We start from the raw sequence: 17,215 nt of genomic DNA, 5'->3' as shown, positions 1-17,215 counted from the left end.
TCTTGAATTGTCCAAGAGTATTCAATTTATTACCTTATATTTATGTCAAAGCATCAAATGATTTTTTGCTAGCCAGATTTCCTTCTTGTGCGTAAAATCCCAAAGCAAAAAGCATTTTCTGCACATTATGAACAATTTATGCAGCATTTGCACACACAAGATAAATGTTTGCACCAGGTCAACTCAATTATTTTATTCATCAGATGATTGGATTAAAATCCTCTTGACATTTTTAAACTGAAACTCAATTGGCACATTAATATATCCCGATCTGTTTGCATTGACACTGTAAAAACCATTTATTTTCCAATCAGTCATAACTCATCAATGATCATTATATTTTTTTCTTTAATCCTTTAAAAAGGCTCTTTCATGTGTGAACAATTAAAAATCTCAATAGAAGAAGGAAAAAAGTTCCGAAATAGCAAACCAGTAAGTTAGAAAGGTGTTGTCTTATCACACAAGAAAACCACTGACCCTTTCGCTTCACACATTATTTCCTAATAAGTAAATCCACAGTTTATGGTTGCCTTCAGCCAACTGGTTAATTGCAGCCATTCTTTATCTGTTGACAAATTCTGGCCCCTTGTGTTTATTTCACTTCATGAGTCCTGCATCCATACCCCTGGGCTAAGCTACCTTAACTTAATGCTTACTCCAACATATCCTTTGGTCAACTTTATGACTTCACTTTTCTGTTTGACAAATAGCCAACCTCATTTAAATCAGGTAAAGAAATGGATTTATGAATTACCCAACCCTTAGAAAGTAAACGTATTCATGGATTAAAAGTTCATTGATATTTCTCAAGCTCATATATTTGTCCCTGTTTACAGATTCCAGTTTTATGCATGTGATAAATATCTTATAAAGTTTTGATTGATGGGATAAAACTTCACTTGTCATGCCCAAACTCTTTTATCTAAATCATTAAACTTTTCTTTAAAATATATACCAGGGTAAATGCACTAGTATAATTAGTTGTATCTAAATGTATCATCTTTAGTTTCGTTTACGACTGATTTCAAAGTTATATCCCAGTATCTGAAATATAATAGCTTAATTCAATTCAAAATGATACAAAATTAAATTACTAGTACTTAAAGTAAATGAATACAAAGTAAATTTATTTCAGCAATTTATATCTACAGTGCCGGATCTAGACAGGGGTTATGGGGGTTGCAACACCCCTCCCCCCACCCTATTTTTGGATTTACTAAAAAGAGAGAGAGAGAAAAAAGAGAATCCCAAATTTTTGTTGTGTTTTAACATAGAAAATGTTCAGTGAATGGCTAATGTAGTAATATATCAAAGAATTCATATTGTGAAAACAAAATTCAAAATAACCCCCCTTTCCCCTTTAACAAAATAGGATTTTTGGGTTTGGTAATTATACTACATCCATGTATCCTATTTAGTTAAACGACATTATAACAAGACTTCTCCTCCCCCTTTCCCTTCAACATCACCTTGGATAAACTGATGCAAGGATATTGCTAATAAAATCTTGTCAAACAAAATAAACTAAAGTCATCCAGATATAGTGTTTTTTAAGAAGTCTCTTCTTGTATAATTGTTATAAATTCCACAAGTATAGAAAATAAATTCCATCAGAATACAAACCATCGAAGTACAATTAATTAATCTATAATACCACAAAGAACTATATGCGGTATATTGCATATATTTGCCCCCACAAAAGTCAAATTTTGAAAACTTCCTGAAATGTATTGAATTCAATAAATTGTATGTGAAAAATAAATTAACATAAAATATTATAGAGTCAAAGCAGTGTATTCAAATTTTTGTTTTTATGACATCACAAACTAGTCCAATTTTATATCCTTTTTCAGAAAGAGGACAAAATGGACAAAATTTGAACAATTTTAGCTTTAAAATTTATAGAGGGCAAGTTTGTTCAGGAACAATATTGACATATTTCATTGATATTATCATTCTACACATTATATCAAAATATTGATCCTGAACACACATGCGCTAACTTTTATCAAAATATCGATGAAATATGTACATTTTTCTGTAAAATTCATAAAAAACTAAAATTTACGTCATGTTTGTGACGTCATTACGTATATATGGCGTCATTACTTATGAAAATATTCAGTGCTTTGTTCTGAAAAAAGTCTCCTCTTGACAATAAATTTAAAATATTGGATTGCGTAGATTTTTTCTCCCACTATGCTGGCACCTAAAAAGTAAAGCTATCATTTCATTAAGAGGAATTAAAAGGATGATGGAATTTAAAGTTAAAGGGAGATAACTTGTTATTACTAATGTATTTCAATGGCTCTGAAAATTCTGAAAACTTTTGGTGCATTTTAATGATACAATATACTCATGAGACATTGCATTATTTTCTTTTGTACACTTTCTTTCCCCCTGTAACATCTATTCAAGAGTGATGATACACTCTCTCCTCTTAAGAGGAGAGGAGCAGCCCCCCCCCCCCAAGAAAGCCTTAATTTTTTTTTTACAAATATATAAGGACATGAATGCTATAAGGACATGGAAAGAACAAGTATTGACAATGACCAGCATTTAGGATTTTAATCTCCTGGGAAAACATTAACTAGCTCAATTTAAAACTTTGAACTCCATAAGGAATATCAAGGAGTGGGATATAAGACCGTTAGCTTTAAACACGAACCAAATTATCCTAAATTTATCTCATTCATCCTATACCTACTCTTGCTCTCCTCAGTACATTTTGCTCATTTTAACCTATACAGAATGTTAGCATTTTTTGCTTTCTAATATAAAAGGTAAATGAAACCATCGAACAGATATCAAATACATGCAACAAGTGGCAATAATATGATAATTAGAAACTTTGTTCACGGAAATATTGTCAATGTTTGTTGTCATCACCTTAAAAATATTGAGTGGGAAGACAGACTTGTTTATTGATAAATTATGCACCTATCTATTTATGAAACAGGTTTTTCTAGTTAATGTTCTGCACTATATCTTTGATTCCATGTTTTATGTGAAACCCATCCATTGTGAAGACTTGATTTTAGATTCAGACTCCTATACGCACATACATTCAAGGAGGATCATGTATCAAAAATGCTTATGTAATATACTGTTTTAAATAAAGAGCCAGTCAAGTGTATTTTCCTTTCAAAATAGGGTTATAATAATATTTGAATGCAAGTGGAACACATAAATTAGTACATGATCACAATCTAATGCATTTTGATCCTTCAATAATTTCAAATTGTTCTATAAAATTCTTGACAGTAACATGTATAGAAAAATAGAATACCTGCTTGTTATCAAGGTAAATTTTAAAAAAAACATCGCTATCATTATCAATCAGATAAAAATAGAAAAAGGAATATATGGTATTTGCCAGATAATGATGGATTTGACTTGATAATCTTTTGAATTACCTTGTGTGGGTTGGAAGTATTTCAGTCTATAATCTTGACTGGTCAGTTGTTCGTGGCTGGACAGTTCCATAATAGATGTCTCATTCACAAATCTTCATTTTATCTCCAAAGAAAAACATCTCCTACAACACACTCCATATACTACACATTTGTAAAAATTATGCGGGCTTCTCAGAAAATGGCTTCCAGCTATCTTGTACAAGATAAATAATGAGCTGACTTCGCAATAGTCCCTTTAAATTAAAAGACATGCTGCACCTGTTTTTTTAACAACAGTTAATTCCTTGATTACACCCACTGCATTTGCTGAATGACTGTAGAAGGAATGTTTTTGACGGTTCATTTAGTTTGAGGTCAAAATCAATTGTCTGCAGAGTCAAGGCCCACAACTCTTACTTAATCCCTCAGCTGTGTACATCATTGATTGGGTTTTATTTGTAGAAGACTACAATGTATTGAACATGCTGTATGATTAAATTACACAACTCTACATTAAGCCCTACTATCTACATTTAATAGTACTGTACCAGATAAAATGAAGAATAGTTACATAAAAAAGGTCACTTACCAATACTTAAACCTGGCCTCAGGGCCACTATAGTATAAAAAATTTTAGCCTGAACACTAACTTTTGAACCAAGATTTTACATCCAAGTCCAAACCATTATACATTTTTCAATAAATAATTCTTTGAAAGTTGTAATTCTTGCAGAAGTTAATAAGACAGGACTCAGACTTGTAAACTGACATTCTGGCCTTTGAAAGACCAGGATTTTGTACATAAGAAAGTAAACAGTACATGTATTTCATTTTGAAATTCCTATATATTGTGCCTTAGCCATCTTTTGTATAGCTTACACCAAATCTAAAGATCAGAAATTGCTCTCTCTTTCTCATGCTGTTAGGATGAAAAATTGCTCTCTCTCTCTGCTGTAAGGATGAAAAATTGCTCTCTCTCTCTCTCTCTCTCATGCTATGAGGATGAAAAATTGCTCTCTCTCTCTCTCTCATGCAGGAAGGATGAAAAATTGCTCGCTCTCTCTCTCTCTCATGCTGTAAGGATGAAAAATAAATTGCTCTCTCTCTCTCTCTCATGCTGTTTGTTTTCCTTCACAAAATACAGGTAATTTAGGAATCCAGTAATGAAAATTTTTGTAAATTAACTCACCAAGTTTCTTAATGGCACTTACATTCATTCTCCATGGTGAATAAAATGAACATTAATTATCAATTTGCAATTTTTTTTTATTTACCCATTTTTGAAATAACATTTTTACATTAATAACATGTTTTATACCCCTTTTCTAGAATATAATATAATACAGTTATTCTCATAATTTGTAATTACATCCAAAAAGATATATTGTAAAGGATTTGAAAGAAAAGATTTATGTACAGTTAATCAATGATCAAACTTTAAGGTGTCATACCCAACTCCTAAAACATGTATATACAAATGTGATGAAGACTTCTAGAAAGTTTAACTGCCTTTTTGCTGGAAATTAATCTTAGACAGACATGCAATAAAATAGCTACATTGTACAATAATATTACAGTCTTTTTAGCTGAACATAACGTGCATAATTACAATGTGTTTATCATGGTGTGCACTCTTGAACATTAAAATATTGCACAAAAATGTTTAGTTTTCAATGTGAAAACTTAATAATGGTTAAAATCTTCACTGGTCATAGTGAATCAAAATGATGAAGAGCACCCCCCCCTTCCTACTTTCTCCCCAAAGAATGGAGATTTTACATCAAGGTAATGCACATGTTCTGATGGAATCAGAATAAAGCAGTCTTTATCGTAATTTAATAGAGGTATTCTTTTTTCTGCAACTACCCCCACCCCCAACACAAATAAAACAGATATTATAAATTTTATATATGGTTTTGGCATTAATATTCATAAAATCAGTAATAATAAAATATTACAAACATTTTTAGAAAAAATTAATGTTTCAAGGGGCAAAATTTAAAATGCTTTCTGAAAATAGAAAAATAAAATTGGAAAAATCCTCTATCATAAAGAAAGAACAATAGACAAAATGACATGAAGAAAATGTTCATTAACATCTCTGTATAATGAGTAATGATTATTGAATAAGATATAAATGAAAATAACAAATGCATTATGTAGTTAAAAATATTTTTAAAATGGTAAAATTTCAACAATTATGAGTATATAGAATTGTTAAAAAATATACAATGTATAACAGTAATGCAGTATGGTACAACTATTGCACTTTATATAAATGTTTGGTTAAATAGAACAGATATGTACATAATTGCACTTTGTCAATTAAACAAGTTGTTTCTATTTTAACACATGTATAATTAAATTTGTCCCATTTCTACTACATCCTCTGTATTAAATGTATTCATGGTGTAGACCAAACTTTTTGGACGTGCCCATATTTTTTCCAGTTTTTGAATTTTTGATGCATCGTACGCCTCCCATGCTGTGACTTCAGAATATTTAGAATCTGCTTTAATGACAGAGAATATCAGGTCCCCCACGGTGACAAGTTTCTCCACTGCGTGGGCTATGTGCTGTTTATCACAGTGACTGTGCATGACAGCCATCACACAACCATGTTGACATTGAGATGCTGATTTGATGTTGATGATTAAGATGTCCCCACTGGATCTGCCCACCCATAAAGAGTCTCCCACCCCCACCACTGAATTGACGAGAGGGTGGCGACTCCTGGGTGCCACTGGACTCTGTGGGGTGGGGCTCTTAGAGGTGGGGCTGGTCCTGGCGGGGAGGGTCTGAGATTTGCCACTAATGGTGGGGTGCCTCGGAGGCAGGGGTGGGGAAAAGGGTTGACGGCGGGAGGAACTGATCGAATAGCTTCTCTCAGGAACTGGAGGGGGTGGGCCCTCATCACCGTCTGGATTTTTAGCTGCATCTTCATCAAACCATTTATCAAACTCCCCAGAGGAGATATTGTCACCGGAACAAGAAGAATCAGACATTCTTCGGGATATCGGCCTGGCTTGTACATTGACCGTATTGCCAGAAATGTATTTAGAAACAACCATTCGGTGGGGATTAATCTGATCACATTTCAGAATGTGTGTCAAAATGCCCATTTCTGTATCAAATTCCAGAATCTCACTACTGTTGGCAAGAAGAGCCCATACCCTGAAGTCCATGTGTACAAGCTTTGCAACGTCGGGTAATTTATTTTCCAGTAAGGCTTGGCAGTCTTTGTTTATCTCAATCCGTCTCTCAATCATTTCAGTCTTACTGCTCACTATCACAATTTCATTTCCACAACCACACCACATTTCCTCTGTCTCCTCCACATAAACCATGCAGGAGGCGGTCCTCTTGGACAACCTGAGGGTCTTCTTGAGGTGCCAGTTAAACTGGTGCCTCATGTTCACCTCCTCGCCTTCTATTACCTCTGGTTTCTTGATATGGTGGTACAGTTTAAGCTGACCATCTCCTAATAAGATGTACACTCTCTTGATGCTCTGAAAATGAAAGAAAAATTGAGGGTAACAGTAACAACTGAAAAATACAATGGCTACCAACAAAATCCTGCCCATTTACTTTACACTAGATAATTTCTATAATCTAATTCAAAATTCACAAATTATAATTAATATGAAAATTTTCCTAATTTTTTATCTCCTGTAGCCATTTGCATGGAATCACATAAAAAAGCTGTCAATAAGGAAGGTCAAATTGCCAAAATACAAACAGTAAAGCATGCTTTTAATGACCATACATATACTGAATACCTGATTACAATGAAAGTCTAATTTTTTGAATATCATTATTTTCAAAGAAGTATTTAGATAAATGTGTATTTACTTATGGAATGTAACAAACACAACACAGCATTATTAGCTACCCTTAGCAGCTTTTTTTTTTTTTTAAAGTCTATCTTACACAATTTAGTCTGAATACTTTCTTTTGAATTCTAGCACTCACCGAGTCAGGTTCCTTGACAAACTCTATACATGTAGGAGTGGCTCCTAAGTTGTCAATTTTCTTTAAGGATGATGGATGTCCAACTCCCTGCTGTCCAAAAACTTCTATTTGTTCATCCTAAAAACAAAGCCACCAAATGTCAGAATAACCTGTGTAATTCAACCCCCTCCCCCTCAGATACAATGTTACAGTAACTTTTAATTAACAAGAGATGTTTGTAAAACACTTATGCTAAATTGGATTTTTCCGTGCATACTTTTAATGGTAAAAAATTCTTTTGTAAAAATCTGTATACTAAATTTTATTTCATAAACCTCTATGATAACTGCAAATAATTGGAATTTTTCTAAGTTAACCCTGACAAAAAGGTTGTGAAGGAAAATTGTTTACAGTAAAACATCTATACTAAATTTCATTTGAATATGTGCAACCTCTGCAAAGAAAATGTGGAAACGGCAAATAAGTGGAATTTTTATAAGTCCAACATACATGTACATGTACCTGAGTACTGTAGCTTAGAAAAAGTAGAAATTGGTTTATTATTGAAAAGTTAAAATCCAAAAGTAATCCCATGATCAATCATGGATTTGCAGAATTTTCCCATATATTTCTATGGTGACAAACCTACACTACCTGAAGATGCTTCCATATAAATATGATGAATAATGGCTATGTCATTCTTGAGAAGAAGATTTTTAAAGAATTTTCCTATATATTTCTATGTAAAACTTTGGTTTTTGGCCACGCCCCACCCCCGGGGGTCGATATTGAACAAATTTGAATCTTCACTACCTGAGGATGCTTCCATATAAATTTGATGAATTATGGCTCTGTCATTCTTGGAAGAAGATATTTAAAGAATTTTCATATATTTCTATGTAAAACTTTGGTCGGCCATTTTGGCAGTGGTTTGAATCCACTACCTAGGATGCTTGATAAATTTGATGACACACATTTTTAAAGAATTTTCCTATATATTTTTATGTAAAACTTTGGCATCTAGAATGTCTACACTACCTAAGGATGCTTCCATATAAATTTGATGAATTATGGCTCTGTCATTCTTGAGAAGAAAATTTTTAAAGAATTTTCCTATATATTTCTATGTAAAACTTTGCTTTTGGCCCCTCCCTACCCCATGAATCCACACCTGTTTCATCTTTCCTGGCACAGTGGTTCTTGAGAAGAAGATTTTTAAAACATGCCACCTAATTTCATTAATTCATCATGAGGGCTTCAAAAGAAACACAAGGATGCTTTGTGGCAAGTTTGGTTGAAATTGGCCCAATTATTTAAAAGACCGAATTTTGAATTCCATAGCAAAATGTAGATATTCAGCTGAAACATCTGTATACTAAATTTCATTTCAGTATGTGCAACCTCTGCAAAGAAAATGAACGGAAACTGCAAATAATGGAATTTTTCTAAGTCCAAGGGGCATAACTTTTCAACAAGAGGTGCTCACCTGAGCACTGTTTTGGTTTATACTTGAAAAGCTTAAATCCAAAAGTATTTTTCATGGCTTTGCTATTCTTAAGAAGAAGATTTTTAAAGAATTTTCCTATACATTTCTATGTAAAAATTTGGTCGGCCATTTTGGCCCCGCCCTACCCCTGCGGGTCATGATTTGAACAAACTTGAATCTACACTACCTGAGGATGCTTTGATATAAATATGATCAATTATGGCTTTGCTATTCTTGAGAAGAAGATTTTTAAAGAATTTTCCTATATATTTCTATGTAAAACTTTGGTCGGCCATTTTGGCCCCGCCCTACCCCTGGGGGTCATGATTTGAAAACTTGACACAAGGATGCTTCCGTATAAATATGATCAATTATGGCTATGCGATTTTTAAAGAATTTTCCTATACATTTCTATGTAAAATTTTGGTCCGCCATTTTGGCCCCGCCCTACCCCTGGGGGTCATGATTTGAACAAACTTGAATCTACACTACCTGAGCATGCTTCCATATAAATATGATCAATTATGGCTTTGTCATTCTTGAGAAGAAGATTTTTAAAGAATTTTCCTATACATTTCTATGTAAAACTTTGGTCGGCCATTTTGGCCCCGCCCTACCCCCTGGGGTCATGATTTGAACAAACTTGAATCTACACTACCTATATAAATATGATGAATTATGGCTTTGTCATTCTTGAGAAGAAGATTTTCAAAGAATTTTCCTATATATTTCTATGTAAAACTTTGGTTTTTGGCCCCGCCCTGTCATGATTTGAACAAACTTGAATCACACACCTGAGGATGTTTCCTTATAAGTTTCATCTTTCCTGGCACAGTGGTTCTTGAGAAGAAGATTTTTAAAATATGCCACCAAATTTTCATTAATTCCCACTCCCCTTGAATGAGGGCGTGGCCCTTCATTTGAACAAACTTGAATCCCCTTCACCCAAGGATACTTTGTGGCAAGTTTGGTTGAAATTGGCCCAGCGGTTCTTGAGAAGAACTCGAAAATGTGAAAAGTTTACAGACAGACAGACGGACAGACAGACAGACAGACAGACAGACAGACGGACGCCGGACAAAATGTGATCAGAAAAGCTCACTTGAGCCTTCAGCTCAGGTGAGCTAAAAATGGTGTGATCGTACCCAAAACAGAACTTGACCTAGATATTTACCTGATAAACCTGTATACCAAATTTCATTTCAGTATATGCAGCGGTTGTAAAGAAAATGAACGGAAACTAAATGGACCGACAGACCGACCGACCGACAGACCAACCGACAGACCGACGGACAGCAGCAAAGCAATATGCCCTCCCTTCTTCGAAGGGGGGCATAAAAATTTCATTTGTACTAAACTCTATATAAAATAGGTCTAAGTTTGAGTTTGAAGGAAAATTGTTTACAGTAAAACATCTTGAGTAACTGTCAAATTATTTACCAACATACATGTACATGTAGTTTACGGTGTACACGAAAAAATCAGAATGGTGACAAACCTCGGTACCAATCCACATCTGTTTACCGATCTTCTCCATACAGGTTACTGCAGCACCAGGCAGTGGTTTCCTGTAGGCCTGATAGACACACATGGTGGCATCCAGGATGTGGTAACAGCGGTCGTCTCCGCTCCCCTCCCAAATCCACACCTGTTGTTTCCCATCATCATCATGCTGAAAAGAAACACAAACTAACCAATTGTAAAAGACCCAATTTTGAATTCCACACAAAATGTGCTGAAAATAAGTATATGTAAAATACATGTTTATGTGTTTTCAAGTGTCTGTTTCATGCACAATTTTTCAGCATTTTTTGCTGTGGAATTCACAGTATGCATGAAAACCACTGAAATCAGGCATGTTTTATGTTTGTATTTTTTAAATAAACACAATGACCTTTTTCAATAAAATTAATTGTTGCTATCTGACCTTGACCAGACATAAAAGTTTACCTTCACCTTACAAATATTTGAAGATCCTGTCTTATATAGTTTTTGTTTAGTTTTACCCCATTCTTAATTGTTGTAAGTTTATGCACGCACCTCAGTTATTGCTGTAACATGATCCACCTCCTCCAGTTCTCTGGGGAAGTGTTTGTGCTGAGCCAGGAAGTCTGCTGACATCATATAGTTAGTGGTCAGGATCTCCCGCGCACTCGGGCGTTTAGTGGCATCCTGGTTCCAACACAGTTGCATCAGACGCTCCATCATTGGGAAACGAGGGTCTATGTTAAAGTCCTGAAAAAAAAATTTGGTTAAGTTCATGGCGATATGAACCCAAACATCTCAAGACCCACTCATAAAAAATGTGCATAAAATATGTGAGAAATTTTGAAATGTTTACACTCTTTTAAAGTTTTCCAAAAAAAAAAGTTATTCTTTAATCTTTATATTTACATTTTAAAACTTAGTCAATTTTCACACTGTTTGTGCCTCTGCCACTGGTCCACCAGTGGCAGAGGGTTTTTTCTTTTTTTTTCCAAATCACTTTTTTTTTTGGCCAAATGAATAATAAAAATTCAGTTGTCTACCTGAAGGTTTGGTCTTTTGGCCTCCATTTTCATGGCCCTTGATATCTGTGCCATATTCTTGTATTCACAGTATGGCCTCTCACCAGACAAAATCTCATATAAAACCATTGAAAAGGAGAACAGGTCCACCTAAAATCATGACAACATAAAGGTACTTTATTTTATGTCATGTCATGACAACAAAAGGTACATTAATTTATGACACATACAATGAAATAAAGTATGTTAATCCATATATACATTTGTGGTATCTCTCCATTATATAAACATACAGAGAGAAAATATCTTCAATTCTGTATGAAGTTTGTCAGAGGTCAGAGGTCAGTACGTGACCTAATCACACGGCGCAATAATATCTACCGGTACATAAATTATCAAATGACCTGCTCTACTTGCTTTTCCTGTATAAAAATGAACGAATAAGCAAGTAAAATGATAATTATTTTATTTACAGTGTAAACAAGTATTCCATATAGTTTTTTGGCTATCGATTTAACCCGTGTACATAGAGAAAACTAACGCTTGTTTACATTTTTTTTTCACTTTTGTCAGCTGCACAGTCTGTAACGTTCATCCTTATTTTTTGGGTAGACCTTTGGTTAAATTTTCAAGAAAAACTATCATTTTATCTTTAAATTCTACTCACATCTTTTGGAAAATATCATTGCAATCATGCCATGAACAGCTGCCAAACACCTAGGCGTTTTCGTAGTTCAATGTGTGTTTTATCAATGTTTTACGAAAAGTAGGCTATACCTTTAGTTACTGAAATTGTACAATGTTTTGATCAAATTGCAAATTAATTGGCTCGGACAAGTGTCTCAATCATTTTCCATCCCTTCCTGGTGCCTCTGGATTCCTCCAACTTTTTATCATCAAACTTCTGACGTGTTTCTTTTGTCTTTTCAGCATCGATTATCAATTTTCACTAAAAATACTCCCAACAACAATCTGTTCACTATTACTGATCACAAGTACCCTTTCACAAAATATTTATGTAAATGAATTTGAAGCGTAACAGCCATGCAAGCCGATTTACACCTTGCGTCATTTTTCAAAATCTACGACGGACGGTTAGTGCAATAATTTAAATTCGAAAATATGCAATTGTCTCAAATGTATATATAAGTAATAAATGCAAGTATAAACTCATACAATATTCAAATCTATTCCTTCACAGGATTTGATCCTGGCTTACATTAAAAATCAACACATTATTTCTTAATTGCAATAATCCAAACACTTTCTAACAAGGCAAAAGAAAACTAAAAGCAGTGAAAACTTTAACCTACCTTTTCATCATAAGCCAGTCCATCCATGATCTCCGGACATAACCAAAAAAATAATTCAGTTTGACATTTTCTGCAAAACTTGACCAATTTTACAACATAATGATGTCATGTTTATGTAAGTACATCAACAATGGTCATGATAGTGTGGTTAATTCTGTAGTCCATTACTGGCTTACTTTACCAAATCAACAGGATTAGGAACAAATGAAAAATGATCATAATGAAAAATGCAAAAAAAAAAATAAAAAGAACGAAAGATAGAAAAAAGTGATCCAGCAATTTAACAACATAATGCATCTTGACATGGAAATCTACAATATTTGGTAAATCAATGACCAAAGAAGCAAAAACTAGCCAAATCCTCCTGACCTTTTTTTGTAATAAAGACATTGTTTTCACCTGATGAACAAGTTTGAAGTTGGTTTCCTTGTTGAACACCGGCCAGAACACCTTGTCCTTATCTCTGTATTTGTTGAAGGGTTCTCTCCCTTCTATCTCCTTATCCAACACCCTCCTTAGGCTTCCCAGGGGAGCTAATTCCAGACACATCAGAAGATCTGGTCGGATGGAAATGCCAATCAGGGAGACAATGCAAGGATGGTCCAACTTGCTTGTGACGTCAGCTTCTTGTCTCATTTCCATAAATGCCCGGAATGCCTACAAGAATATGTGGTTCCTGATCAGTGGGAAACAAAAAAAGTCATGATTTTGTACAAGGATGAATTGAAAAACTACAGGAATTTTGAATAAATTTTATCAAACTTAGGTGTATGATGAAGTCCCCCATACCTTAATACTGCTAACTTCATCACTGTCTAAATGCATCTGTAAAGCATTCACATAATCCTCTTCTTCATCATAGTCATCTTCAGTGGTCTGCACTGGCTTATTCCTCTCCACACTGGATATGTTACCAGAGTAATAACTGCTGTCTAGCGAGTGTTTCCCAGACATTGTGGGGGCTCCGTGATAATACTTCACAGCGACTTCCACATCTCCATATTTACCCTTGAAAACTGACCCCGTGACCCCTGACCCTAGATAAGCCTTTTTATTGGATGGATCCACCTGGAGTTTATCTGGATCAAGCAGGAATTTTTTGGGTAGTTCCTGCATCAGTAGCTCTGGGACCAGTTGACTGAGGGGGACCTTGGAGCCCCTCCTACAAACAGCACTGTCCCCTGATAGAAGTAGCCTGGCACAGTGCTCCACCGTGAAGTGGTCTAGGTTAGATGAGAGTACAGTGGAGGTGATGGTGTAACAAACAGGGCAGACGGCAAATCTCTGTATTCTTGGTCTCCCCATCATGTCATAATCCATCAAACCTGAGTGTAGAATAACAATTAAAGTGTTTTGCAACATTTGATTGATAATCCATGAGTAATCGTTTTTTGAGACATGTGCTGAAGTAAATAATTTTTCTTGTTTTATTACCTGGGTAGTGATCACTGAGGAGGTCCTCCACCGCGTCTACAATCATCCCCATTATAGAGTAGTCCTCCTCCACTGACTGGACAGTGATGAGGATCCCGTGGGTCGTGTACCCCTCCTTCTGTGTCACCTGGATAGATTCCAGCATGAAGTGCCCCTTCTCGTGCCTCAGGAACATCCCGTCCTCCCAGTATATCATGTCCTTATTGCTTATCTTCAAGCCCTTGCTGTAGAAACAATTTCATGATAAGGAAATCCTCAACTGGTGATTAGTTTGATTCATAATCAAAATTAGACTGCTAAATCAATAACTTCCTTTCATTTGTAGAATTGTGTATTTTGAAGAAAAAAAATCTAATTGAAATAATGCACGTGAAATCTTGCAGCATAAATACTATGAAATATACTTACCCTCCAGTGAGGCTAGCTTTAGAATTGAACCTGTAGAGGGATTTCCCGGGTTTCATTCTGACAGAGGACCTGAGGACCCAGTCATTGGCCAGGAGTTCAATTCTACACATGATCCTAGACAGCAGCCTGCTCCACAGTCCGTTAGGGATGAAGGCCAGCTGGTACAGACGGAACACTCGCTTACCGTCCCGACCATGAAACTGGAGGTCCATTCCAGGGTTAGGGTGAAGATGAGAGGGGATGAATAACCTGGAATTTTGAATTTGTGTTTAATTTGTCAGTATTCTCAATTTAAAATTTATTGTATAAACTAATTATTACTTTTTTTTAATGCCTGTAGTTTATGTCTGTACAGTGTATATTATTTTGCCTTTGGTATTTTATAAGGTACACAACTGTGTCCCCACTGGATGCAAAGTCTTGTTTTCAAATTTTCAAACTGGGACTGATCTTCTATGATAAGACTGATCCTCTATGATGGGACTGATCTTCTATGATGAAGTCAATATTTCAGTTTGGTCTTTCTAATACTCCCCCTAACCCAACTTTAATGGTGAGAACATTTGTATGTGTTCCTTCTCAAAGAATATATGACAAGCATTCAAAGGAAAAAGTTTTTTCAAAGAATCTGTCCAGTGAACTAATCCACTCTTGTGTGTGTTTGCTTTATAATGGATTTGATCACAAATGCGGCACAATATTCTAGTGCAACATAAATTTACTCTAAAATAATTACAAATTTAAAATATTCTGTCAAACTGATTACACTCAAACATCACTTTGTACAAGACACTGTCTCACACTAATCTGAATTCTCTCTTAAAACCATGTCGTGAATGTACTTTATTTCAAGTAGAAAACACTTACTTTTTATCTGACTCCACTTTGAGAGCGATTTCAAATTGTTCCAGCAGTTGTATGTATTGAGGGACGTTCTCGTTAGGAAATCTGGAATCCTTTAGATACATATCCTGTACTGTAGACAGGGGGATCTTACCTCCCTTCATAGAGCGAACCAATGCCTAAAATAATGCAGGGGAAATCTCAGTAAAACACTTTTATCAGAAAGTGCCAGGAAGGGACAATTTTGCTTTTTTATAAACATTATTCATTATAGCTTCGTTCATTAGCTTCACAATATGTTTAAAACCCACTTGGACTGAAATTCACTGGCTTTAAGCATCAATTCATTATTATAAGCATGTTAGCTCTAAGTGTGTTTTAATGTAGGCTTGAGCAATCAGTACAGCAATGGAGAAAGGAAAATACATTAATGTATGTCCTGAGTTAAGATAAATTGATTTTATCCTACAACTTACCGAGTCCATAAGAACCTGTGACAGAACATCACACAACCAGGTCGGGTCCAGATAATAGAAGTTGTTTAGTCCCTGTAGCTGTTCATTGAAATGTAACATTGCTCCAGATGTGACCAGGAATTTCACAACTAAAACATAATTAGAGAGTTTTACATTATTTCTTCACTACAGTAAAACAGACACTTTTAGTCATTTGGAGGTCCTCACCACTTTTTAGCTCACCTGAGCCGAAGGCTCAAGTGAGCTTTTCTGATCACAATTTGTCCGTCGTCCGTCCGTCTGTCTGTCCTTCTGTTTGTCTGTCTGTCCGTCCGTCCGTCTTTAAACTTTTCACATTTTCGACTTCTTCTCAAGAACCAATAGGCCAATTTTAAACAAACTTGGTACAAAGCATCCTTGGGTGAAGGGGAGTTTAAATTGTTAAAACGAAGGGCCAAGTCCCCTTACAAGGGGAGATAATCAAGAAAAAACAAAAATAGGGTGGGGTCACTAAAAAATCTTCTTCTCAAGAACCACTGGGCCAGGAAAGCTGAAACTTATGTGGAAGCATCCTTGGGTAGTGTAGATATTAAATTGTTAAAATCATGACCCCCGGGGGTAGGGCGGGGCCACAATAGGGTATCCAAGTTTTACATAGAAATATATAGAACAAATCTTTAAAAATCTTCTTCTCAAGAGCTTCTGGGCCAGGAAAACTGAAACTTATATGGAAGCATCCTTGGGTAGCGTAGATATTAAATTGTTAAACTCATGATTCCCAGGGGTTGGACGGGGCCACAATAGGGAATCCAAGTTTTACATAGAAATATATAGAACAAATCTTTAAAAATCTTCTTCTCAAGAACCACTGGGCCAGGAAAGCTGAAACTTATGTGGAAGCATCCTTGGGTAATGTAGATATTGAATTGTTAAAATCATGACCCCCAGGGTTTGTACAGGGCCACAATAGGGAATCCAAGTTTTACATAGAAATATATAGAACAAATACTTAAAAATCTTCTTCTCAAGAACCACTGGGCCAGGAAAGCTGAAACTTATATGGAAGCATCCTTGGGTAGTGTAGATATTAGATTGTTAAAATCATGACCCCCAGGGTTTGGACAGGGCCACAATATTGAATCCAAGTTTTACATAGAAATATATAGAACAAATCTTTAAAAATCTTCTTCTCAAGAACCACTGGGCCAGGAAAGCTGAAACTTATGTGGAAGCATCCTTGGGTAATGTAGATATTGAATTGTTAAAATCATGACCCCTGGGGGTAGGGCGGGGCCACAATAGGGAATCCAAGTTTTACATAGAAATATATAGAACAAATCTTTAAAAATCTTCTTCTCAAGAACCACTTGGCCAGGAAAGCTGAAACTTATGTGGAAGCATCCTTGGGTAGTGTAGATATTAA

The 17,215-nt window shown here is 35.2% G+C and overlaps 1 protein-coding gene across 1 annotated transcript in view; it reads right to left on the bottom strand.

Annotated features, from left to right (window-relative positions):
* Positions 1 to 4,640: 4,640 nt before the first annotated feature.
* Positions 4,641 to 17,215, bottom strand: part of LOC134256546 (leucine-rich repeat serine/threonine-protein kinase 1-like) — a 33,476-nt gene continuing 20,901 nt past the window's right edge. The window contains exons 18-29 of the mRNA XM_062739224.1: positions 15,814 to 15,941; positions 15,362 to 15,516; positions 14,495 to 14,743; positions 14,087 to 14,310; positions 13,442 to 13,977; positions 13,052 to 13,309; positions 12,653 to 12,682; positions 11,361 to 11,489; positions 10,873 to 11,067; positions 10,331 to 10,504; positions 7,368 to 7,484; positions 4,641 to 6,904 (exon numbers count right to left, since the gene is read on the bottom strand). Of these exons, the coding sequence (XP_062595208.1) occupies positions 5,756 to 6,904; positions 7,368 to 7,484; positions 10,331 to 10,504; positions 10,873 to 11,067; positions 11,361 to 11,489; positions 12,653 to 12,682; positions 13,052 to 13,309; positions 13,442 to 13,977; positions 14,087 to 14,310; positions 14,495 to 14,743; positions 15,362 to 15,516; positions 15,814 to 15,941 (3,344 nt within the window). The 3' untranslated portion in view covers positions 4,641 to 5,755. The remainder of the gene's footprint in view (positions 6,905 to 7,367; positions 7,485 to 10,330; positions 10,505 to 10,872; positions 11,068 to 11,360; positions 11,490 to 12,652; positions 12,683 to 13,051; positions 13,310 to 13,441; positions 13,978 to 14,086; positions 14,311 to 14,494; positions 14,744 to 15,361; positions 15,517 to 15,813; positions 15,942 to 17,215) is intronic.

The sequence above is a fragment of the Saccostrea cucullata genome, unplaced genomic scaffold (genome assembly GCF_032062105.1).
Source record: "Saccostrea cucullata isolate Sc308-1 unplaced genomic scaffold, CSIRO_AGI_Scuc_v1 ctg90, whole genome shotgun sequence".
In the NCBI taxonomy this organism is placed as follows: Eukaryota; Metazoa; Mollusca; class Bivalvia; order Ostreida; family Ostreidae; genus Saccostrea; species Saccostrea cuccullata.
Note: the sequence above shows the minus strand (reverse complement) of the source record. Positions and strands in the feature narration are given on the sequence as shown.